The 26,821-nt window shown below is 38.2% G+C and overlaps 1 protein-coding gene across 1 annotated transcript; it reads left to right on the top strand.

Annotated features, from left to right (window-relative positions):
- Window positions 1–26,821, top strand: ACTR3B (actin related protein 3B). Its single transcript, XM_052806967.1, has 12 exons — window positions 1–194; window positions 7,844–7,899; window positions 9,751–9,875; window positions 10,877–10,987; window positions 11,379–11,474; window positions 11,630–11,737; window positions 13,038–13,181; window positions 13,801–13,974; window positions 16,606–16,698; window positions 24,614–24,739; window positions 25,193–25,276; window positions 25,875–26,821. The coding sequence occupies exons 1-12, from the start codon at window positions 151–153 to the stop codon at window positions 25,968–25,970; spliced, it is 1,257 nt and encodes a 418-aa protein (XP_052662927.1). The 5' UTR covers window positions 1–150; the 3' UTR covers window positions 25,971–26,821.

The following is a 26,821-nucleotide window of genomic DNA, read 5'->3' as shown; positions in this document are numbered from 1 at the left end:
CGCATGCGCTCTGAGGGCGGCGCTGACAGGCGGCTGCATGGTGCCCGCCGCCCCTCCGCCGCCGATGCAGTGAGGCCGCGCCGGGCCGGGCCGGGGGAGCCGGCGGCGGCCTGGATGGTGGCGTAGGGCCCGCAGTGCCGGCTCCCCAGCATGGCGAGCTACCTGCCCCCCTGCGTGATAGACGGAGGCACCGGGTGAGTGCGGAGACGGGGCGGGGGGGGACCGGCGCTGCCAGTCCCCTTTCTGGGGAGTGTGTGTGTGTGGGGGGGGGCTGTCTCCGCCGTGCCGGCGCCCCTCAGCCGCCTCCCGCTGCCGGCGAGGGCCCTCGGCGGAGAGTCCCTTCTCCTCTCACATGTCCCGGTCTCCTCTCGGCCTGTCCCCCCTGTGGCGGAGGGTCTCCCTCCCCTGCGGGCCTCTCCGCCGCTGGGGCGGCTGCTGCCGCTGCCCACTGCCCTCCACTGAGTACCCTCCTCCTCCTCCTCCTCCTCCTCCTGCCCTTCCTCCCCGTCGGGTGTTTGGAGCAGGGCAGTCCTGCCGTAGCCCAACTGTGTGGCCCGGGCAGGCCCTGTGCCTCCGGGGACGGTGTGTTTCTGTGTGCCCTTTTCTGCTCTTGGGTCCGGTTTTTGTTCACGTTCTCTGACTTTGTAAACTATTGCATGGTTAAAATGTTAAAACTGGGGATGGCTTATTTCAAATGACTGCCTGGAGAAAGGGGACACGTGTTTGCTTTGCCTGGGAGCTACGAGCCAGCACTGACTGTGGTCCAGAGGCAGGTGAGGTGTGCTTGCTGGGCTGTGGCCTCTCCTTTATGCACAGTACCTGGACCACAGTGGCCTTGCCAGATTGCATGTGGCTGTGCCTCTAGACAGCACGTACATCTTCTTGAACCTTTCCAGGTATTGCCTCCGGCCAGCAATGAGATGGGAGCTGGCTGTCTTACACTGGTGGTATTTCTTTGTCATTAGGTCATCCCTTCTTCACCTTTGCCAGATCAGTGTGAGGTTTATTCTATGTTTAGCCGAACCACAAGTTTTGTAACTCTAGTCTCTGAGGACTAAAATGAATCTGAATTGCAGAGGCTATGCTCGGGAGGCATTTCAGGAACAGGTCTCTCCTATCTGTCTGTGACTAGAGAAGACCCATTCATCATCCAGTAGACCAGTTCTGCTGTGCCTCAGGAGTGGGAGGTGTCAGAGGGAGCTGTAATGAAGGTGATACTGAATATGTGGTGTGCTTTTGCTAATATCTTTCCTTTGGCCCAACAGTTACGGACACCTCTGAGGAGGAGTGGAGACACCAGTCCATGAGTAACTATTCAGCCAGTAACTTTACTTGTCAGGCTCTGTGTTGGTGTCACTGTGTTAATTTTTTGCAATAATAGACCTTTCCTCTGCAGGGAATTTGCAGCACTATTTTCATTTCTTTAATGCTTGGAAAGTTACCTTTAAAATTTCTAAAACTGAGCCCTCTTAAAAAAAACAAACCCAAAACCAAATCAACCAAACAAAAACCCCAACCTCCTAGATAACCAGAGAAAGTACTTTCCAGTGATGTGGTGTCACACTGCCTTCTCCTGAAAAAGTGTTTCATATTTTGAAATAAGTCTCTATTAAACTGTCATACAACTTTTAGAAGTCTCTTGTCATATTTCTGTTTATACCTTATTGTACTAGAAAGCAGCTTTGTCCCCTCAGTGGGGAATACTGGAGTCCACAGCTGGAAGCTTTGGGAGTAGAATAGAGACTGGGTTCCATCTGCATGTAATTCTGCCTGTGCATTAGATATTCCTTGGTAGTTTCCCGTGTTCCTTCTATTTACTTGCTGAAGATACTTTAAATATCTGTTCTCCACAGAACTGTTGGTGTTACAGGAATGTTACTTGACAGTTTTGAAGCGTTTTTCAGGGAGAGAAATGGGAGCTCTAGGTGGATCCTTTAAAAAGGCTACAGTATAAACTACAAAATCCAGAAAATGCATTAAATGCAATGTCTGTCTTTTGCGGGAGATCATCTTTGCTCTCAGTTTGTGGAGTGATTATAGCAGGTAGATGCTGCTGATGAACAGTTGTACAAAATAAATGAGGATAGAAAATGGTTTATTGTGTCCTTTCAGAGACATAATAATTTAAGTAGAATTTCTAAAATCTATTTAGTGCTTGCATGGAAAAACTGGTGGAGTTTGGGGGGGGGGTGTGTGTATATCGGTTTGTTTCAGGAAGGGTTCAGATAGTCCCCAAATGATGTGACTTCGTATTTCCATGCCTCCAAATGATCTTAATTCATATGAGACAACATGGTGTCTCTGCTGATGGGACTTCTGCTTGGCTTTGCTGCAGGGCACTGAAATGTGGAAGACTTTTCAGCAATGAGGTTATTGAATTTGAAATAAGTTATTTTGCAGAATTCAAGAAGAAATAAGAGTCTGAACCAAAGCAGCCAGAAGAAGTAGCTTGACTCATTGGTACACAATCTCTGGAATTTTCCTCTGTGTGGGCTGAAAACCTTCTTATTGTTAGAATGAATCTACTTTGGGATACAAGCTTCAAACAATTCATTCAAATTATTCATGAAAGGGATGAAAAACTTGGAAGAGTATAGCAGAAAGGAAAAGGTATATGCAGACATGCACTGTGGGGCATTACGTATATAAAATCCACTTTTCTACTTACATCTCTGATAGTGAATGAGGTGCTTTGTCCAGGCACTAATCTCTCTCCTTTTTTTGTAAGGGGATTGAAGAAGTCTTGGAAAAGACTCTTTTTGTTGTTGTTGTTTTGTGTGTAAGGAGCCTGGTTTAATTTACTGTTGTTTGCAGCCATAGGCCTCAGTCCTATAAAACGCTGGAATTTCTCAGGAAAACAAAAAAAAAGCAACAGCAAGTGTATAGAAAATAGGTAGTGAGAAACATAGTGTCATAGCAGGACAGGATAACATTCCTTTTCTCTATTGGATAGATGACTTGAACTTTCTTTGTCATAACTGTTCACTCTTTATTAATAAATTTTGCAGAAAGCGGTAATAATTTGCTCTCATCTTTTCCATTAGGACTTGCAAATGACTTGTAGTGCATCAAAATTGAAGTAGGACATCTTCATTTTCTTTGCATGAGGTTTTCCTCGTGATCAGTTTACACATTGCTATCTGTCTTTTTGTGGAGAAGGGCATGCTATTTTTAGTTTGTTAGGACTACCAGGCATTTTTGGTGTTGCTGTTTTAAGTAGCTTTAAACTTTATAACTAGTTTTATTAACTGGCATTTAGCTGTGGGACATCAGAATGCTAGTAGGTGGGTGTGCGAAACAAAGATGTCTTAAAATACCTCTCTCCTCTTCTGTGCGTGTATTTGCAGACACTGAGGAATACTTCTATTTTGGGTGTATTTTATTGAAGTCACTCCATTTTTCTTTTAGTAAAGAAAAATAACTTTGACAAAGTTTTACTGATGAGCTTATAGTTAAATGCTTGATTTCTGGGAGAAGTGAGCTGGACTTGTCTTAAAACGTGAAGCTTAGGGTGTTCGTTGTTTTTGTTGCTGGGCTATTGAGATAGCTGGAACCTCAGAACATGTTACATTTTTCCCCTCTTATTATATTTCTGATGCTAAATGAGTTGCTTTAGCCAAGTATTACCTCTGCTCTTCACATGTGAAACTTGTGAACAGGTAATTATTGTAATTGCTGTTCTAGGTCTAAGGAGCCTGGGTTAGTTAACTGGTGTTTATAATCACAGGCTTCAGTCCTGTAAAGTCCTAGAGTCTCTCAAAAAAAGCAATGGCTCTAATGTATGCTTTATTCCTATAGTGCCTGCTGGTGCTCTTGGGTAAATTGTGGAGACATAGTAGATTTCTTCTGTTTGATATTTCCTCCTTCATCCGTTCTTTCTTCATTCCCATTCCTTCATCACATCCTCCTTCATTTCAGAAGTGGCTTTCCACATCTTTATGAAGAACCTTGTGTTGCAAGTTTCTCAGGCATATTTGTAATAATGATAATACAGTCTGTTTATGGCAGCACGGCATCACAGGTGTTCTGGCAGTAATAACTTAGTTATTTAGCATCTTAGCTGTCAGAGACAGTGTTCTCTTTACAGAGGGTATTTTTTGTTTGTTTACAGGACTTTATTAATGCATTTTGCTGTTTTCAGTCACTTCATTTCTATCTCTTCAGAGCTTTTTTGTGGATGTAACACATTGTTTTAAAGATCTGGACCAAAAAGCAATAGAAATTGAGGAAATGCTAAAATGTTCACAGCTGGGCTTTGGTCTTTTGCATGCTTGTCCAGAGAAAAAATTGATGTCTTGTATTTTGAGATAGATAAAGCAACTGCCTGAGTTTGTGATTTTTATATGCCTAAATTATGTTCTCATGCCTTAGTAAGAATTTTCCAAAATACATCCCTGCTCTTTAAAATGGTTGAGGGTGCAGTATCTGCTTCCAGGTTTGGTCTATGTCTACATTTTGCAGTCATTTTTCTATGTTAAGTTTTTTCATTTTTTTCATGGTAGGACCTCAGAAAAGAAGGTGGTTAGGACATACCATTCCTCAGAAAAAGCTAGTGAAACTGATTTGTGTATTAACTCATCACCTGGGAAAAACAGGATGTACTAGAGAATGATCTTTATGTTTAGAAACTGCTTGTTTCAACAATATATAATTTTCAGATGATTTTTTTTAAATGAGTAGTCCCTTCAAATCCCCTTGCATAAAATAGCTTTAGTCTATTAGATCAGTTTTCTACTAATCTTTAATGCAGTCTCCAGTATCCTATATTTTGGAGAGTTTCCAGTAGGTTCCTATCTCACTGGCAATAAATCTGTTACTTCTAATGAAATTAAGTTGCAATACTGATTATCTACACATTCCCTGCAGCTGTCTCTGTAATTTACAGATCACAAGATGTTGCATTACCATTAGTCTGCTAGGCTGTAACCCAGGAGAAACAAAACCATGTTTTAGATGCTTAAATATTCATTGGAGAAGGGACTGGAGACCAGGTAACCTCTCTAACTGTTTAAGTCCAGAGCCTTTCAGGTCAATGAATATTTAAATATCTTGTATAAAAGGGAACGGTCTCTGTAGGAGATCCTGGAAGTGGGTCACCCAAACACTTTAATGTGCTCTTGGGTATGGTGCTGGAAGGTGGAATGTGTTTGGGTCCTGCTGGGCGGAAGAAAGAAAAATCTGGGACCAAGTCTGCCATGTCCTGAGTGAACAGGCTACTTGGTAAGAAAGGGCAGCACAATTGCATTGTCTCTTTTTCTTCTCTTCCTCAGTGGTTTTGAAAGTAGTTTGAGTTTCCCTCCCATCTGGTTTTGTCAAAACAACTGAAATATGGCTGCTTGTTCAAGTCTGTCTCTTGTTTGATCCTAAATAGATTTTTTTTTTGAACAGCTTTTTTTCATTTCCTTGCTTCAACATTGCACTGAGAATTTAGTTATTCTCATAGTTCTAGTATTAATCCTTCATGGATTAATGGCATGCAAAAGAAATCTTTCCACGTGTTATCTTCTGTGAGATGTGTTCTTTGAAGGGAAATATTTTTCACTGATACTGAGAAATAAACTTATCCCATAGTTTTAACAGGAGTTAATTCAGCGAGTGAAAAAATAAATTGGTAAAATATTGAACTATAGGCTTTTGGTAACTTTAAGTTATTCTAGTAGGGGGATCTGATACCTACTTGAGAGGGAAGGTTTGCAGACTGATAGCCCAAGTTGACTTTTAGAGCGTGTTTTCTTTTAATACTGTGACTGGGTGTGAGTTTAGCATGTGTGTAGATGGGGGAAAAGATGGCAGACCGAGCTCGCCTCTCAGCCATAGTTTAATGTAAGAAATGAGTTCTGGTTATATTGCAGGAACCTTTAATTTTACAGATATATATATATATATATGCACACACATTAAAAAATGGTATAAAAAGTATATATGCATTTTTACATGCTTAGGTATATGTGTAGATACGTATATATTGACTTTGTTTTTTGTCACTGGGACTTGAAGGGCTGTTTTCATGAGGTTTCTGCCTGATTGCCATTTCTAAGTCTTAGAACTAGGTCTCTTGAATCCAAAAATGGTTTTCTTGGTCCTCACTGTGCATTTGAGCAAAACCCTTTTCAGAGAGACATGAAGAGGAAGTATCATGTAATGCATCTTAAATGCCAGTATAACTCCTGTTGTTGCATGTTATGTTTTAACAATATTCCCTAGGTAGGCCACATCCTAAAAATGTGAGGAAACTATGCAATAATAATCATAAAAACAATTCTTACTAGTAATGGCCTTCTTTACAAATAAGTCTAATTTAATGTCCTGATTATATTTTTTGAGAGCCACAGAAAGTATGCATAAATATTTTGGATTAGACTGAAAGCATATGCCTATATAATGATTAAAAATACAACAAACCCTTGCCCCCAAAACACAGTCCTTGTCTTTTTGCCTTGGGGAAGATGTTTTTTTTAACTATTATTTGAAGTCTATCGAAGCTATAAGCTTTGAAGAGATGTTGAAAATATAGTATTTAAATTCCAAGGTCATTGCTAATTCTGTTCTGATTTAATTCCTTTATCTAAGCAAACTGACTTTTAATGAGTGTTCTTATGCCAAATGCTCCATAAAGGGGAACTTACTATTTAAGCTGTTAATGAAGAAGCAACCCTCTGCTTTAGTGATGGCGTAATATTGTTTGCAAATATTGAGAGCAGGCTGTAGACAAAGACCCTAAATTCACTTTAGGACCTAGAATGTGACTGGTCTCATTTAAAAATATCATGGCTTTAGGTTTTCATGGTAAAAATGGATGTGAATAATGCTGATTTCCCTCTAATCATGCTATCATTGTACTTCTGTTCCAATCTAATGACAATATTAGAGAGACTTCGGTCTCTGCAACCATTCAATTCATTTTGTTGGGTTTTTTCCTTTTTTTTTTTTTTTTTTTTTTGAAATTGCTTCTGAATTTCTTTTTCTCCTAGGAATTAAAGCTGTTTTTCATAGTCTGGGATGTTAATTATTTCTAGTTGCTCAAGACCTGACCTAGCTTGCAGCCAGTAACACCATGCAGAGATTTTAGGTTTTGTGTGAAAATTACTTTTTTTTTCATCTCCAAGTTATCAATTTCTTTTTTCCCTTGATCCTTTACTTGTTCAAATAGATATTATATGTATATTGAAAGAGACTGACAATGTTTCGTACCATCTGCTGCCCATTTCTAAAGCATTTCATCAATGCATGCTTACCTTGGTGTAGTATGTATAGATTACCACACACAGATACTATACCTGTGACAAAGTGAGTGGTTTGTGCAAGGCATGAAAGGGAATTGTCAGGATTGCAACTAGAGTTCTGAACTGTGGTTTGTTCTTAAGACACGCTATTTTTTTTTTCCTGTGTTTGACAATATTAAACAAATATGCAAAGTCTAATGACATCTTTGGGTCATGGTAGCTTTCTGAAAGGTAAGATCTGCACAGCCCTTTTTTTACCAAAGGGTGTAATGTTGCCTGCCCATCTTTTGTCATAGCTGGTCAACGAGATGGAGAAGCAAGAGCTGAGTTTTCAGATTTCATAGTTCAGAAAAAACACTACCAAAACTTGTAAGTTGAAGGTGTCTGAAAAATAAATAACACCTAAAATATTTACCACTTCTGAGTTTTCTTCTCAGCAGGATGACACTTGAAAGCATAACCCAGAAAATATAGATGTGGTATGCGATTGTTTGGCCTTTGCTTTAAGAAATGTAGTTAATTGAAAGTTTGGGGGTTTTTTGTGGTGGTGTGGTTTTTTTTTTTTTTTTTTTTTTTACATCTAAGTCTATCTAATGACCTCGTGACCATTCTTTTTCTAGGTATACGAAACTTGGCTATGCAGGAAATACAGAACCTCAGTTCATTATCCCATCATGTGAGTAATTTTTTTGTCCCTCCAAATTCTAATATACACTGCTATCACTGAGCATTTTCATGAGTAAATGACGTGCTTTCCAACTCCCAGCTCAGCCTTCGTAGTCTCTTGTCCATCTGGGAAGTGATACTCGTTGCGTTAGCATCTTTGGCTGGAGTGTAGCTAAACAGAACTCCTTGTTTGCAATTAGCTAGGACTGTTGCTCATTAAATCAGCTCTTGGTTGCTATGACAAAGATGAAGAGAACTCCAGTCCAATTTCCTTTTTATCTCCATTATTTTTCTGCCAGGACTCTTGAGTAGGCAGAAGGCAATTTACCTCCTGTCTACCTGACACCATGGTTACTGCCCGGATAATCTGGGGAAGGCTTCCAATCAAATTAAATACTAAAGTGCAGGTGGTGTCTGCCTTATTTACATTGTCTGGGACTGTAGACAGTTTAATATTCAAAAAAGTTGTTCCTGCTAGAAAATGTTTTTTGGGTGTGTGTTTACCAATTAAAATGTTTGTGCCCATTTAATGTGCTTTTGTTGAGCAGATTTACTCTTCATTTTTTGTATATTAAACTTGTTTAAAATGTTATACCTTTCTGGTGTTCTTGATTTTAATTGTGATCTTAATAGTTTCTCTCAAATGCTATATGTATTTATAAATATTAGCACTGACTATGTATTTACATCTATAATGGCATATATATTTTCTCATGATTATCTCCATTTACGTTAAACACTGCCTTTCACTTTTTGTGAACTTCGTCAATTAACTACTTATTAATGCATGTAGACTGCCTTGTAGCTACTCACAGTAGAAGGTATAAAGATAAGGAAATAATAAAGGTAATCAGAGGCCGAAGAGGTGGGGGGGGACATGTTCTTAGACATGGCTGCAGTACTGGTTATAGTCTTACTAGTTTAAGTATTGTACAAAATTCAAACCTAAACCATTGGTAAAGATTTAAATGTCTTATGTTAAAGAAGTGGGATAGCAGGAGTTTCCTGTGAATTTGTTATAAATCCTGTTTTATAAAACTGTAAACTTGTTGGGGCTTGGATGTGTTTCCAAAAGAATTGTTTGCCTGTCAGTAATTTTTGCTGCTGATAGTATTTGGCGTGTTTGTGGATGATGCCTGTCTACTCTGCATTTTCTACTACATGTTATTTAGATCCTGATTATGACCTATTAAAAGAAAACTGTATATAAATAAGATTATATTTTAGAGTACTTTATTCCATTTTTATTTATGGCTTGCCCCAGATTTTTTTTTTTTGCTGTCTCATCTTCTTGCCTATAGCAGCCATCACCTAATAATTCTAGTGATAGTTGCAGCCTGCTAATGGGAAGCATAAGTGTCTCTGAAGATTTCTCTGTAGCACTGCAAATTGATTTCTCCCCTCCCCCCTTCCTCCTTCTCACCAACTGGGATAATGACTCCAATACTTATTTCTGAAGTACATAGTTTATTTTCTTCTCCTCCTGTGCTCTTAATTCTAGACTTGAAACTCAGAAAATCATGTTGCTTACTGGCTTAAGGAATATCTCCAGTGCAGTGCTGCACTTGCGCAGGTTTAGTGACTGCTGTAGTCTGTAACAGAATACATTTTTAAGATTTCCTCTGAGTTACTATTTACGTTAATGAGGGATGGGTGACCAGAATCCTGCGTGATGCAGTGAGAATGAACTCTGCTATATTGGCTTGTCAATAGATACTTACATAATTTCTACTTTCTGGAAACTATGCTTTCTATATGCTAATTTTCATTTCTGGAAAAAAATCCTTAAGTAAAGAAATATTCATTACTTGGTATTTAGCTGTTTTAATTTTGTTTTGGTTTGTTTGGATTTTATTCTAAGGTATTGCAATCCGAGAATCAGCCAAAGTAGGTGACCAGGCTCAAAGGAGGGTAATGAAAGGTGTTGATGATCTGGACTTTTTCATAGGAGATGAAGCCATAGATAAACCTACCTATGCTACAAAGGTAATCATTGAGTATTTTTAAGAAGTCTTTCCAAAGTTTCACATTTTTATTATATAATGTTCTAGGACTTTTTGATAGCCATTTAAAACATGCATTTGCTTCTTTTCTAAAGTATTTTTGTTGCTTTTTAAAAACTGCATGATTTGGTTCATGGCTTTACCTTTTTTTAAACGTCTGGTTTACTAGTGTTGTCCTGTGTGGTTTTGGTGCTTGAACCCTTGTGTAAATATCCATTGATACAGTGCAGCTGTTCAGTTTTCAAAATTATTAGCTATTAAAATATGACTATTTTAATATGAATATTTAAATCCTTGCTAAAAGTGTATTCTCTTAACATGGCATATGAACTGGGTAATGTGTTGGATACTTTTGCTTCAGGGAATGTCACAATTGTTTTGTGGAGGGCTGTCTTCAGTGCAGCTTTTCTGTGAATCATATTTTCCATACCATAGTAAAGGACTTCTTTTACTTACAAAATGTTACTGGCTTATGAATTATGTGGAAAAAATCATATTTTATACATCCTACTGTATTACTTAAATGTCAGCTGTGTTCTTAACATTGAACAAAATGTAAACATCATCCCTGCAAGAATTTTCGTTAAAAAATATATAGCCTATGTGGTCTTTATTTCTGTTTATAGATTGGAAGGCATATTGAAGCCAAGTATGATTCTCAACTTTATAAATGATAAAATTTGTACAAAAAGAGATTAAAACACAGTGCTGCAATACAGCAATAGCAGTATTAGGAATAGAGTCTGGATTCTGACTTGTAGTCCTGCAAGATGGAATCGCAATTTGAAGTACCTGGGAGCAGGAGATAACTTCAAATAGTGCTTCTAAATTAAAATTAGAATGGAGGATTTCATAAGGTAAACATGAGATGAGGTGTTTTCATTCTTGCAGAAGATGTGAGAGTTTGGGGACTTAGGCTGTTTGTATTTCTGGGTTTGATTATCCTTGTATGGTCTAGAGTGTTGACTAGTTTTCTTGCTTCAGTGGCCTATACGACATGGTATTGTTGAAGACTGGGACCTCATGGAGAGATTCATGGAGCAGGTCATTTTTAAATACCTACGAGCTGAACCTGAGGATCACTATTTTTTAATGGTGAGTTAATGAGACTGGGTAAGAAAATGTTTTTGTAAGAGGAAAACTAAATAATGTTCCAAGCACAAGTAGCTCTGTTGGAGGATTTTTCTCTGTATATGTCTTATTTCTTCAGCAACTGGGGGAGATGGGGGGGAGGGAGAAGGAGGAGGAAAGTAGTCTGTAAAGCTGCATTATAACTAAAGTCTGTTCATTTTGCAATGCAGGTTACTGCAGGTTGGATTTTGTTTTTGAAAAGCTTCAATCACTTTGTTTAAAGTAAATTCTGTTTGAAATTTTTTGAGTGCACTGAGAATTCTAAATGTTTGATTACCATACCAAGCTAATCAATGCATGAACCATTAGGACTCTATTGAGGTGCTTCTTCAAAATTTTTTTTTTTGCCCCCCAGACAGAGCCTCCACTGAACACACCAGAAAACAGAGAGTATCTTGCAGAAATCATGTTTGAATCATTTAACATACCAGGACTTTACATTGCTGTTCAGGTGAACAAAGTGAATATATACTTCTAAAGTACAGTATAGCTGCAGTATGTATAGTCTTTTGTACGCACGTGTCTAAAATGTTTGAAACAGTGTTTTCTGAGACTGTAAATTAGCACACTCTGCTTGCTTCTAAATACAAACTCTTTCTCATGTAGGCAGTGTTGGCCTTAGCTGCCTCTTGGACATCACGGCAGGTTGGAGAACGTACTTTGACTGGGATTGTCATCGATAGTGGTGATGGAGTGACCCACGTAATTCCTGTGGTATGTAGCAGTATGCAATTTGAAATTATCAGTGGTTTGGACAAGTACGGGGTTTGTTTACTATAGATGTAAATAGGAAGTGTCAAATGCAACTTCATTTTAAAATTTTTAGTGTTGCTTGGTTGTTTGAGATTTTTTTCCTCTGTTATGATTGTTTTGAAAAGTAAGTATTTTATTATGTGAACTTACTTATGCAGTTAATTTAGCTTGCAGACTATAGGAAGGTCACAGTAAGGAATTGTCAGGCCATCTCTTAAAGGCTATTTCTGTGTAAAACCTTGTGTTCTGTTAGTGTTATGCCTCAGTTCTGTTTAATGCTGATCATGGTTTTGGATCTCCTGTGTGCCACCGATGTCTGACAAGAAGCGTCCGAACTTCTTTGTTGTCCTGCATTTTGATTTTTTTAATATAGCTGATAACATGTGCTTTTTTTATATGATTTATTGTATTTTAGAAGTTAGTGAACTCTGCTTTTGTGGAAACAACTAACAAGCTTGTGTAAATGCATGTTCATATACATGGTTGATCTCATACAGCTTAATTATGTTAGGATGTTAAAAATATATAATTATCTGTGGATACTGACATCTGTTGATGTCATTTTGTGTATTTCTGAAGCATATACTATGCTTGAGTGATCACTTATTTTAGAAGTGAAAATTTGATTCCCTTTATCTTGCATTTTGGAATTAACCTGATCTTCTCAGTATTTTGTTCATATGGGAAATACTGGGAAAAACCAGTGTTTACCATATGAAACTCTGAAAAGTGCAAAAAAAGCAAGGGCAGAAATAATGTTGGCTCAGCAATACCAGTGTTTTCAGTAAATGCATCCTGAAAAGTTTCAGCAAATAGATTTCTTGTTTTTATTGTGCTTATCATTAGATAATACTTCATTTGATTTTTCTTGTCTGAGAATTGTAATAAATTTTATACTTTTTCCTATTAATTTTTCACTCTCAAACAGGACATGAGTGGCCTATTTATATTACATTTGCTTTTCACATCATGCGTAAAAGGAACCACCTGATCAGACTTGTCTTCTAATGTGTGCAAGATTTTTTTGTCTATCACTATTAGATAATCAATATCTGTTTATATGTGGTAATCAAGGCCTTTAAAAATAATACCCACTTTGCAGTGGGTTGCACATTTTTATAGTAATTTTACAGTTTCAAGATTTTACTATTACTTAAAAATAAAAACAAAGTATTATAAAAATTAATGTTAGTTTTGCTGTTAATTATTGCTACACAGTAGTTTTTTCCCTAAATATTTTTTCTCCTCTCCTCCTACATAGGCAGAAGGCTATGTAATTGGAAGTTGCATCAAACATATTCCTATTGCAGGTAGAGATATTACTTACTTTATTCAACAGCTCCTAAGGGAAAGAGAGGTGGGAATTCCTCCTGAACAATCTCTGGAGACAGCAAAAGCCATAAAGGTACACGCTTCTTTATCTCTTAACAAATACATAAATAAACCTCTTTGAGCTAGTTTTTTTGGCTTTAACAAGTTGCCAGTGGCTCTCTTAAAAATGCAAATGTAGGCAGTGTATTGTAATTATGCAAGCTTCTGGTGGTTTATCCAATCAAGTGCGGGGGAAGGAGAAAGAGGAAGAAAATCTTCATGCTAGACTGTTTGGACTGAATATGTTCTGCAGATTAAATCAGCATTTTAAGCTTTAGATTTGTTTAAAATTTGCTTTTTAATTTAATAAAAAATAAATGTATGTAATGTCAGTATGGTGATTGTGTGGGTCTGATCTTGCAATGTTAGCTTGCTATTGAACTCCTTTATCATCACAGACCTAATGGGTGTGATGTTTTCATTTTGAGAGAGACTAACCTAGATAAGTCAGTGTGCAATCTTTTTGAAACAAATAGGCCGTGTGCATTGTCTTGTAGGGTTGAGTCTTCAGTAGTCATTTGGGTGAGAACATCTGTTGAACAGCCCCATCTGTAAGAATGCTCACAATTTTTTGTTTTCTGATTGTGTCGTACTTTAATTCAATGATGGAATAATTATTCTGGCGATTTTTAATGCATGGTGTTTTTTAACAGGAGAAATACTGTTACATTTGCCCTGACATAGTGAAAGAATTTGCCAAGTACGATTGCGATCCTCGAAAATGGATCAAACAGTATACTGGCATCAATGCAATCAACAAAACCAAGTTTGTTATAGATGTTGGTTATGAAAGGTTCCTCGGACCTGAAATTTTCTTTCATCCTGAGGTAAGAATAGGGACTAGCAATATTAAGTTATAAAAACTTTACTGTGTGAGTGAAGGGGAGGAGGGGGGGAGGGAAGTACTATCATTTTTGGTGCCAGTGCGCCATCACGTGGAAGTAAGATATCAGTAAGTCTCCTGACTGCAAGCAATGTACAGTCTGAGATATCTCCTGTGCTCTCGTTTTTCCGTGCTTAAGTTAATTATTTTTCTAATGTCCTATGTAACATTTAAAACATCTTATTTTGTTTCTTTAAAGGCAATCTAAAATTGAGAAGAAATTGTTTGAACTTACGGATTTTATATAGTATTTTCCTTTTTTGTTTCAGCATTGGTTTAAACCAGTATGTCTATATACTGTGTATTTGGTTATGTTGCCAATCCCTTTGGGCACTACTCTGCATGGTAGCATTGCATTGATAATATTCTAAGTCTTGGACACTGGCTTTTGATACTGAGTCAGTTTATAAAGCATGGATGCTAAGCTGGTCCTTGAGGGAAGTCCATTGAAATCTCTGTTGGTGTGGTCATAAGTAACATGTATAATTCTGGGAAACGTTACAATACTTAGTCTGTCTGGTTTTTGGTAGTCCAGTTTGAGTGAGCTTCAGGATATTGTGATATCGCGGGAGAGGAAGGAGTCAAGTTTTAGTATGTTACAGCATAGCAGAGAAGGTTCTCTCCGTTCCTGTGCACTCCACTGAGTTTATTGCAGGCACCCATAATCTGCAATACTATTAAAAAATTTATCGAGATCCACATTAATGCTGGTGAAGTTTCCCTTTGTCTACCCTCCTCCTATCAGAAGAATATTGAAAAACCTCATTCTCTCACCTTTTGTCTAAATTCCAGCCTTAATCTCTTTGTGGTAGGTTTGTAGCCATCTGATCTTGTGCCAACATTAAACCTCTGGGCTAAATAGTTTGTCCTCCCTGCTGTTTACCCATGTGATCTTACAGAGAGGCATTGAATTCCGTGTCAGATGTCATTTTAATAGCTCCTCTTTCCATAGTCCCTTCAAAGACTGTTAGGAACAGGATATAAAGGACTAATTTCCATTTTCTTCATTTCTTGATAGTTTCTTGGCTCTGTATTGAAAAAAAAACTGAACTGACTTTCTAGACAAGAAAAACACACTAGATGATACGTACTGCATCCAAAGAGAATTTCTCGCTGGACTTCATTAACTCCTCACTTCAAAGGGTATCAAGTTAGCTAGGTAAAAGCTGCCTTTGGTAAAGCTGTCTTGTAATCTTTTCCTATTTTCAGTTCACAAAATTTGTTCTGAAGTCTTTAATACTCTTGAAGTTAGGCTTTGGCGTTTGTAGTTATCCAGATTATTTCTCCACTTTTTAAATTAGGTATTTTACTTGCTATTCTCCAACCATATGGTGTTTGCTAGCAGACTGCAATTTCACATGTCAGTTCTCTTGTCCCCGTTCTGGGAGCATGTTATACTCTGCTTTGGATGCCATAATCCTCATTTCTACTTATTCCTTTTGCCCTGCTGTTTTATCAATGTCTTTATGGAGAGCTTGGGAGAAGTTTTCAGGCTGTAGTTCATTCAGATGAGAACTCTCCGTGTGAAGCAACACCGCTTCTTTCTTCTCTTTTAATTTATGTGGCTTTATGTTTCAGCTTCTTGCATGATTAATTCTTACTATAGAAATTAGCTTGAATTCTTGGGGATTTTTCACATCATTCTTCTGGCTCCTCATCTCCAAGCCAACTTCCTTTGCTAATTTCTCTTTCAGTTCAACATATACTTGCTGTGTTTTGGCTTTTGTTATTCATCCAGTTAGATACTTCATCTTGTTTAGGATGTAAATCCCAAATAGTTTTTACAACTTTGGGAAAGTTTTATATAATAATATATCTGTAATAATATATTATTATGTATTGATAATTCATTTAATTTCTCAAAGTTTAATCTCTGAAAGGGCAAAACCTAGGCTATGAACTCTTTCTTAAAATTTAACATGAGCTTTAAAATAAAGTGGAAAATTGCCACTAGTCCAAGAATGTTTTCTAGCATTAGCATCTCTGACTGGAGTATTTATAAATGCAGAAATATACATTAGCACTGTATTGATGTTTGCATTGATGGAGACTTCCACTCAAGGCCTTAGAGTATTTATACCTTTTTTGAATATTAGAGATTTTGTGTGCTTGGAAAAATTCTGACTTTTGGGTGGGAATTTAACATAAGTATTTTAGTAGTGTTGAAAATTTTTATGGGGGAACATTCTGATTTGCACAGTGATGTTTTCGATTTCACTTAAAAGGAAAGACAGGACTACGTTGCACAGTAACAGTATGTTTAATATTGCAGGAGAACTCAAACTTTTCTCACCTGCAATAGTAGGTCCATGGTGCATAAACTGTAAACAGTGAATTTATGACCAAGGAAGAGAATCTGAATTTCTCAGCAGAAAAAGGAATTCTCATTTCCCTTGTACAGAAATGGGTTTGTTACAATGTAGAAGAAGTGGTGAGCAGGAGTAATACTGACTTTGATTCCCACCTGCCCCCTTCAAAAAGTGCTATTGCAAAATCTGTCTACAGTGTCACTTCTGCCTTTTTGTTTTTCCATTTTTGGGATGAAAAATCTAATGCCTATTTTATTTCATTTTAGTTTGCTAATCCTGATTTTATGGAATCCATTTCGGATGTAGTTGATGAAGTTATACAGAACTGTCCCATTGATGTCCGGCGTCCATTATATAAGGTATGGTCTTTCTGTTTTAAGATTAACTTAATTTATTTGAAGACTAAATATCAACATCATCACCACGAAGCATATACATAGCTACCACTTCCCCCACTATGAGAACTGTAATAAAGTTCAAGTTAAACAAAGTTCTACTTCTGAATGAAGAGTACTTGATGTTTGCTGCTTTTTCTTTTTGAAAGAAGGGTTATCTGTAACAGTGGCTTGATACAGAGGTAAGTATTGTCCCTGAAGAGCTGAGGCAGAGGGATGTTATTTGTATCTGACATTTGTAATGTGAATTCTTGTGCATGAAGGTCTTTGGCTTTTGCTCATTTTAAGGGTTACGTCACGGTCTTGCGCCTCTCACTCCCGCCCACTGCTTTATTAAGCAGTGGTTTCAAATACGTGTATTTTTTTCATAGTCTTGACTTGTATCTGCCCACTGTCTGTAGTTTTAGCCATGTATTGAACCCAGTATTAAAGTACATGAAGACTTAAAATCTTTTAGGAGACAATAATTAGGCCTTTTTAAAATTGCCCAGGGTGTAGTCCAGAGAGTATTTTCAGTCACTGATTCTTTAAGAAATGAAAAGGAAGGTACTGACAGGCATAGCCTATGGCAATCTCTCTCTGTATTGACAGCACATCCTACGCTTCCTCGTTGTTTTCTGCTTGTGCAGCAGCAGTGCCCTTTTGGAAATAACAGCATAAAGTAATAGCGTGGAGAGGTTTGCTTGCTCATGTAAAAGGTGGTAGTTTTCCTCACCTATTAGAATGAGCATTAAGTTCCAACTAAGTAGTATCTCAGGGTAATTCATAACTATTACAATTTTGCAGTCTGTTTTACTTGTCTAGTAAACATACTCTGTAATCTAGAACGAGACATAGTGCTTCAGAGCAAATCTGTGGAGTAGGTTAAAACGGGAAGTTAAACTACTTAAGCTCATATGTGGAGTGAATTTTGCAGTAGATGTCTTCAATGGCTTCAAGCTTAGATATGTTGCAGAAGGTTTTAGGAAACTCTTAGTGTCTGGTTGTGCTTAGGGTCTGTGCTTTTTTCCTGAAAGACCAAAGCTGCCATAGAGCAATAACTTCATTGCTTGGTAGGGTAGGGATTAGTACTGACTTCTGGAAAGAAGTATTTAAAAATTGAGGTTAAGTTACTCTTTCCTCACCATAATCAGCAGGCAAATAACTTTCCCTTGGCTTGCCACTGGTGGAGACTTTGTTTTTCCATTTTCTGTTTTTCATTATACTTGCTTAATTAAAGCAATGTTACACAATTACCTGTTGAATGTAATGATAGATGTCAGTAGTTATTAATGCTAATGCTTGTTATCTTCTTTAAGCAATGTCACTGCAAAGGGACAAGCATCTCTGTTCTTGCTGTTTAAAACAGTGTATGGGTGGAGAAATCCACTCATACTTTCTCTTAGTTTCTGTAGTTTATCAATTTCACTTGCCCACAGTGCTGCGTGGTGGCCAGCCAGGGCCCTGTGCTTTGGAGCTGGGTTTCCATCAAATGTATTTGGATTCTTCCTCAGTGTTTATGCAGAAAATACCTGCAAGTACCCTTCCTGCAGTTTATATGTGGTATGTAGCCTTTGAAGCATTGTTTTGCAACCCATCTTTTGATGTCCTATGGTATTTTTTTTTTTTTTTTTTCAGTTTCATTGCCAGTATCCCTGTTTCCCAATCTCATCAACATATCTCTTATGAGGTCAGTTATTTTACCTTATGTTGATGTTTGGACTAGCAGGACCTTCATAAGACTGACTTCTTCAGCCAGATCCCATAGCCTGTAGCTGTTCAATACCAAGCACAAACATTCTTTCACACATGATGAAACCTTTTTAATTGTATAATGGTTGCCAGCAATGCACTCTTTTAATTCCCGTGATTACGCCATCTTAATGTGATTGCTTGGAAGAATTGATTTATATTCTTATTCTGTGTCTCTAACACAGAGTTCAGAGTTCTGGATTGCTTGGGATGAGCTGCTCTCTGCTAAAATGGAAGAAGATGGGTAGGCTGCTGGGTTTGGAACCAGGGGATTTGCATCAAAATTTGAAGACAAGGTGGATTTTTTTTTTTTTAAAACAAACGCAAATCTTCAGAAAGCAGAATGAAATATAAGTGAGTGCTCAGGTGAAATGATAGAGGAGTAATTTTGGATCTTACCTTATGGCTGAAATAATCTGGCATCCTTGCTGTGTTGATTATTCCTGTGTGTTGAATTCCACTGAAAAATGACCCATTCTGCATGCAGCTAGAAATGCGATTGTGCTTTTGTGGGACTCGGTGAGGCATTGCATCACCCTTGGCATTCTTTGGGAGGAAAGACGTATAGTTTCTCTAGTTCTATTTATTTGAGAATTCTTTAGCTTCCTTTTTTCTTAAAATATTGTTCCACAGCCTTTCCTTACACTTAACTCATATTTACATAAATATATAGTATAACTGGTATCACAGAAATGCAGAGAAATTAGAGGGAGAGAGCAGTATCATGATGGGGATTGTGGTCCGCATAAAAATGAGGTCCTTCCCCCAGCTTTCAGGTTACTATGAGCATACTACTAAACACAGTGTAACATGCACACCCAGCTTGCATCAGTGGGAAACATCTGCTCTGTGGTATAGCCACAACAGATGCTAGTGTTGGTTGTTTTCAATACTAGTTGCTATTTAAAAATCTCTTTTCAACCTGGAAATGCTCTGAAATTTGTCCTAACACTTGTCAGTTAAGGCATGAGTTTTGGCACTTAGTGTCAAAAAAGAACAGCTGAATTTAACTGTTGCCTAGTGAATATAGTTATAATAACTTTAAAGGTGTACAAAGGGCTTTCAGAAGTTCTAAAAACTGCTTAATATTCTAATAAATGATATTTTTTGTTGGTAACAGGTTCAGAAACTGTCACTGTTACTCCACACTCTACTTCATTTTCTTTTTTCCCCATCCAGAGTTTCTCTGCAGATACTTCCAGAGTTTAGATGGTAATAGGAGATAAGAACAGTATTGACAGTTCTGAGGGCTGTGCCTTCTCCAGTAGAAAGGATGTAAGTGTAGGGTCATTGGCTGTCCCAACAATTGATTTCTTCTAACTTTGCTGTGGTTTTGGCACAAATACACGGATGAAAGAATTTGAGATGTGACATCTGAAACTAGGTAAATTCTGTCAGAAATATCTCTGAAAGATCCTAGCCAAGCATGTTTAAATATTCATGATTCGAGTCATGATGGATCAAGCGGTAACATCTGTGACCTTAACCTTTTAAGCTAGCTTCTCAAGCTGAAAACATTGCATGAGGTAGGGACTGTAGTGTATTGGCAAGTGTGGTGGTCTATTGTAGATGAATCATCCAGGTTTTCACTGGAAATGCAGGTGCATGGCGACAGGATTTTAACAATATTGGCTTTTTTCCTTAGAGCAGGTGACTTTTTGGCTGGGTGTGCAGCTATTGTGGACAATAGTGAACTTGAGCTTGCTGATACAATTAAGATTTGGACTACACTTGTATCGGCATTCTCTCGGAAGGTTAAGCTGTTGACTGCCCAGCTCATAACGAACCATCCTCAAAGCCTGGAGAGATGTGGAGTGCGGGAGGCTAAAAAGGGTGGTAAAAATCCCCCTAACATCGCTTCTACCTTGAATCGCTGGTAAACGCGTTGGGTGAAAACAGCTTCACAGGCGCTGCGTGGGGTGTAGATGGCGCTGTCAGACTGCTGTGCGGCCTCCGGCTGGACCTCCGCCAGCTGCGGGAAGGAAGACAGGCTGTGATGGTGCCCAGCTTGTTTGCTCTATCAGCCCTGTTCTTGCCTTTTCTCTCCAAAATTGTAGGTATCCTCAAGCAGGAGGCCGGATAGGGGTCAACTGACTTTTGCTTATCTGTGCTTCGGCAAAATGACAGCGTTTGCTACTAATTACTAAGTGGAGAGTGGGGAGGCTCTGTGGGTGAGGTATGGCTGGAGAGACTGCCGGGCTGTTAGATCTGCATTATATTGGCACCGATGATGAGACATGGGAAAGGAAGGGTATTCCTGCTACCTCAAGTGGAAGCCCCGAGTGATTAATGCTGTTAGTGTAGCAGAGGAGTACTGAGTAGAAGCCCTGTTTATTCCTATCGCAGCTGTAATTAAATTTAGAACATTACCCATGCTAGCTGGTTTAACAGTAGCTCAGTACATCTGCAGTATTTTGTGGTTACTTTTGTGTCTGAGTGCAGGCATATTTCTGCGGAATAGCACGACCATAAATCACGCCGAAATCTTTTGCTATTACTCAAACTGTTAAATGAACATTGAAAATCATGATTTTAAAGAAACAGAAATTGTTTCTTCATCATTAAAAGTCAAACTTATTTTAAAAAATAGTGTTTCTCGCAATACATTTACTTCTTTGTAATTTGTTGTTTGATATGTATAATATTTCTCCTTATACTTTCCATGCAATATTGGCAAATATTGCCCTGTTATAACTAAATTAAGAGGCATGTAGCTTAATTGATTTACTTGCTCACGAAGTGCTTGGCTTCAGCTTGTGAACGTTCCAGTTTTTACCTATAATAATTCTTATTAACAGTCATATATTGCTTTCATTACATGTCTCTGACGTGGTTGTGTCACATTGAACAACTTTAATTTGGAATTAATTATCATTTGGAAAGAAGAGAAACTGGGATGTGTTGTTGAAGTTCGTGTTTACCAGAAAAGCAGTGGATACTTCTCAGTTTGGTGCTGCAAAGTCTGAAGTGTCCAGCTGAGAGTGCGCTTATACCATGTTACAAGGTGCAGTGTAAAGATGCATGAACCAGTTCAGCACCTTGTGTAGGGTAGCACTGAGTTCTCCAGAAGCTAATTTAACTTTTTTGATTTTTTTTATGTAAAGTTTTATTTAGATAGAGATTTCTGTTACAGTAACTGAGTTGTTTTGTTAGGTAGCTTCATACCTCTGCAGCATTACACTGTACAGGCATAATATCAGAAAGGGTATGGAGAGAAACTCAATATCCTAGACCTCATAAGAGAAGCAAAGGGTATGGATGAGAAGTGAGCAATTTCTTGCCAGCCCTCTGAGATGATTGGTCTTCACACTCTGCTTTCCTCCCAGAAATGGCCTACTTTCATTATTTACTTGTGCTTAGCTTTTTCAGGTGTGTGGAAGGCCTTCATCCCTCTCTTCTAAGGGAATACATTCTTTTGAAACAACTTTCAACCATTTAGCTGTAAAAGTAAAAATCAGCTGGAGCTTCTTTCTGTGAGATGGTATGATAATCGGTGTTAGCTGTGAAACCTGTGGTCTACTTAGAGCTGCTAAACCAGCTGAAGTGTGTTTGAGCAGAGTAACATCAGAAGAAGTCTTGTTTAAAGGCATCAGCTGGAAACAGATACTTAAATCCTAACTTCCTTGATGTCTTTTTCTGGGAGGCCAGAGAATTCCCAGGTGGGCTGAAAACCTAAATATCACTAGTAAGCTTTCTCCACAGATGTATTTAGCATGCTTCATTGTTATGTTTTTTGTTAAGTAGTTACTGGAATTACTGTGTTGTTATGCTCAGTTACCCTGGAGAAGGTATTTGCTGTGGGGGGTGGTTTCTTGGTTCTTTTTTGGTTTTGTGTGTGGGTGGTTTAGTTCCCCCCCTGCTGCCCCCCAGTCTGACAGTCTTTTCCCACCTTCACTGGGTCCTTTGTAAGTGGTGGGTATGTTGTTTGAGGGGTGGGGAATGTGTATGGATTCTGCTTTCATTGTGAGTGAGGACTACCTGGCTTCTCACCTCTTTGCAGAAGACTCACCTGCTGAGTTGTGATAACTTACTGAAGCCCATACATGAGCAGTCTTCTGCTAAAGAGTTAGCACAGATTTGGCCCAGTGCTGTCAAGAAGTGCAGGGAGCAGGGGAACTCTAACTGTATAATAAACCATCTTATAATGGCAGTTGGTGTCACCTAGTTAGTTATATCCAAAATTCTGCTTGGCCTGGCTTGTCCAGATACATGGTAATGAGATGACTCGCCTTTTCAACAAGTATACCCTAGTGCTTCTGTTCTCCTTGACCAGTATTATTGTTGAACTTCTTTCAGTGTGTAGAAGTACTTGAATAATCATAATGTGAGCAAGGTGTAACCTCTTAGCTTCTAACCCTGGAATGATAAGAGATCCTCCCAATGTTACTGCTAACTCTGTAGTTGGATGAGTTGGTCTCAGATGTATTCAAACAATTATTCTCGGGTGTATTATGAAATCTATTTTTTAGTGGTAGCATTGTCCACTTTATGGAGTATACTTGAAGTTTAATTTGCTTTGAATAGAATTATTGCTTTCACAGTCTTCTCCAACTTCATTATCTCCAGGTAATATTTTCTGATGGCATCTTTTTAATTGCTATTTCATCACTCAGGTTGGTGGTTGCCTTTTTTTTTTTTCCTCATTAGCAATTTTGTTTTCCCATGTGGAGTGCGTGACTACTTTGAGGCAGGGGAAGAGATGGGGGGAGCAGGGGGAATCTCCCTCCAGCTTTAATTTTAGGACTAACTGTGGTTTCTGGCTCCTGCTTATGCATATGGCTCTTTTCCTTTTCTCTGTCATCCTCTATCTTTTGGGAAATGTTTCAGTAATGTTGTGGGGATGTGTGCTTTTCTTTTAAGTACACCTGCCTTGTTATGCACTCTTTTATACTGTAGGTAATCTGAAGCTGTGAAGAAATGAGTTTTTCATACTGTAATGGTTTTTATGATGTGCAGAGATTTTTTTTTTCATGAATAAACAAACAGCTTTCTTCTCACTTTACAAGTTACAAACAAGGTTTTCCTTGTTATCTGTTGCTTAAAATATAAGCAGTTACTTCTGCACCCTGCAAGTGTGAATGCTTATTATGCCTGTCTTTGACTCTTCAGGTCTGTGTGCAGGCTTCCTGGCTGAAAACAGTGGTTCAGGGATTCTTTCATTGCATGCACAGTCTTGGTCTGCAGTGTCAAAAACTATTACTGAGATACAATACTTTGACCTGTGTATACTGAACTCGTGATCTCAGTTGAGTTCCTTGTGGGCATGTGTCTAAGGCATGTAAGTGGTTTTAGTAAGCACTAACTGCCACTTTGGTTTGCAGTTGCAGCAGTATGCAGGGGCATGCATGCAGTTTTGTCACCTAGAGTTAATTTTTCTGATTATGAAATGCACTTTTGTTGCCACCAATGTTGTGTTCCAGGGTTCCTGTTTTGAATCCCCCCACCTTTAAAATGACTTCTGTGTTAGTCTATGACCCTGCAACATTATCAGAATTAAGGCTGTGACATTTTGAAACCCCTGTTCAAAGTCCAAGTACAAGTCCAGGCTCAGAGGCTTTTGGTTCTGCTCTGAAAACTAAGTAATACCAGGCAAGCAGATGTAGACAAGAAAAGTGAAAGGCATTATACCTTTCCCTGTACTGCAGTCCTCTTTGGAGGTATCGTACCTTTTTGAAGAATTATTGGACTTGCTTGTTGCTATGTTTAGGAGTCTAACTCTCTAAAATAAAAAAATTGAGTTCCAGATAACTTTACAGCTTCTGGAAAGACACTAACAGTAATGTAACAAAGCTAGAGCCTTATTTGGCATTGGGGCTAAATCTGCTTACTATGAGCATCCCTGGGAAACTTTTTGTTGTAGTGTCTTATTTCTGCTGCTCTGCACATGTAGGGTACTAGGTCAGCGTTTTAATGGAATCCTTCTCTTTTGTAATAACATATTCTATGTAAAATTCTTCTTCAAAGGGGAAAAAAGAAAGTAGGGGACCATGGACCTCCTATGGAAATTGAGCAATGCTTAAGGTGTTCTGCGTAGCTTGTCAGCTTCCTAATGATGTTAGGATCCAAATAGTCACCTCTGCAGTGTTGGCTTTTGGGAAACTCGCTTGAAGATGGATTTAAAGAACGTGTCTTTTTATTTTCTGCACAGAATGTGGTCCTTTCGGGAGGATCCACGATGTTCAGGGACTTTGGACGGCGACTGCAAAGGGATTTGAAAAGAGTAGTGGATGCGAGATTGCGACTTAGTGAGGAGCTCAGTGGTGGTCGGATAAAAGTAAGTAAGAATTTCAAGTGCATTAATTACATGACTAGTGATAGAAATAAAGTTCAGAATTTTCACCTTACTATTGAAAATGCAGTGTTGTAAAATGAGTAGTATTTTAGTAGTAACGTGTTGTTAAACATGTTGGTAGCCTTGTAATGTATGACATGTCTTTACATGAATCTTAAAGTTACTGTGAGCAGCCTCTAAGGGCATTTCTGGTTTCCCTTCTAGGAGACATGTGATCTTAGCAGGAGGCAAGAGGGATTTAATGGTTGTGTCCTTCAGCATACTAATCATGAAGAGTTTTATGACTTGGTCTCCTAGGGAGCATGACAGACTGAGTAATAAGTCTGAGATAGTGATGTGAATGAAGGGGTGAAGATGTCTGGGTCTGAGCATTTTCAGTTTGTAAGGATCTTGCCAGAAAATGTAAACCAACTAAATACAGACTGTTTTTCGTAGCCCAAACCAGTTGAAGTTCAAGTGATAACACATCACATGCAGCGTTACGCAGTTTGGTTTGGCGGTTCCATGCTGGCTTCAACAGTAAGTCTTTATCAAAATTGTTCTGAATTTTTTTTTATTGCATATTGTCTTCTGGCTATATTTGACCTGAGTACTAAGTTTTAAACCTTTTCATTGTGACAGCCTAAACTGTGTCACATTCTGGAATCCTTACCCAACTTTTATCTCAGTAGAATTTGTACAGGGCAAGTGGGAGCTTTACTTGAGTAGGGATATCGTGATTTGACATAATTCTGAAGTAGTTCTTATATGATAGTTGCAATATAGTGCCTTCAAGAATAAAGTCAGCACTAGAGGTTAGTTAGGACTTCAGGGATATAGGATCCAAATCAATGGTCTTAAACCTGAGAGAGAAGCAAATACGGGAAAATGGGAGCAATTCCTGTCTCCGAAGTGGGATTTCTTATTGCTGTGTTTAAAAGCAGTCTTCTGTCCAGAAAAACTTTTCTCGATTAATTATATTCATATCCTAATATTTCTAGTTTTATTCTATTTCAAAAATGTAATGCCACATCATAAAGTGCAGTCTACAAGAATGTTAAGTCATTAGTTTATTTGTTGTTTTTTCTACTTGATACATTCTTATGCTTTTGAGGGAATTTGTTTTATATTTTCATAGCCAGAGTTTTTCCAAGTATGTCACACCAAGAAAGACTATGAAGAGTATGGCCCTAGTATTTGTCGTCATAATCCTGTTTTTGGAGTCATGTCATAATGCTCGTCTAATGGAAACAAGATCTCTGATATCTTGCTGGTGAAGAAGTTCATGTAAAGCAGAGGAAGGCAGCAGATACTGTAAATACTGAAGAAAGATGTGGTTATCTCTTGGAAGCATTCGGATCACCACTGTGCACTAAAGCACAACTTACAGCCCCAAGTCATTTCAGTAAAAGCCATTTCTCTGCTGACTACTTTAAAGCCTATCCTTCTTTCTTCCTAAATGTGAGGTAATTGAAAATAGGTAAGTCTCGGTTTAGGAGGTTGTGCAAATACTACTGAAACTGAATCTAGAAGAATAAGGCAGTGTTTTACTGCTTGTGGAAAGGTTTAAACCTTTCCCACTTGTGCCCTGATTCTGCAATCAAATCTTTAGCAATGGAGCACTAAATACCACATTGCCTTCAGGGGAGTTGGAATGGATGCAGGTACCTGCCCAAAAGGATTAGATTGCAGGATTGGGACTGTACTTTGTAAATGTAGGTTTTTCATATCATTTTGTATTTTATGATATTGGTAGGGTGAATTGATGACTAGTTCTAAGCACGAACAGCTATCAATGTCATGGAGTGATGTTGCGCATTTCCAGGTGTGAGGCATGTATTGGAGTTGTGCTGGTATTTCTGGGGGGGGTGGGGAAGCCGTGTATGCTAGAAACTGATTTGTTCTTGTTTGGATGACACAAACTAAGTGATTTACAGTATTGTATGAAGTTTATTATAGCCACTGTTACTTTGTTTTGAATTTTCTGAAACTGTTTTATAGAAGATGATGTTTTGTTTTGATGTTGGTGAGTGGTGGATGACACATGGGCCTTGCACCAGTGAAATAAAAGCTGTTAACATCTTA

This window comes from Harpia harpyja, chromosome 1 (assembly GCF_026419915.1).
Source record: "Harpia harpyja isolate bHarHar1 chromosome 1, bHarHar1 primary haplotype, whole genome shotgun sequence".
Taxonomy (NCBI): domain Eukaryota; kingdom Metazoa; phylum Chordata; class Aves; order Accipitriformes; family Accipitridae; genus Harpia; species Harpia harpyja.
The sequence above is the reverse complement of the archived record's forward strand: the minus strand, read 5'-3'. Positions and strand labels throughout refer to the sequence as shown.

Excerpts from the sequence above, each read along its gene's own strand:
- ACTR3B (XM_052806967.1), top strand. The coding sequence starts at position 151 with ATGGCGAGCTACCTGCCCCCCTGCGTGATAGACGGAGGCACCGG. Across the intron at positions 11,475-11,629 it reads GACTTTACATTGCTGTTCAG|GCAGTGTTGGCCTTAGCTGC; the intron begins GTGAACAAAGTG and ends TTTCTCATGTAG. Across the intron at positions 13,975-16,605 it reads AAATTTTCTTTCATCCTGAG|TTTGCTAATCCTGATTTTAT; the intron begins GTAAGAATAGGG and ends ATTTCATTTTAG.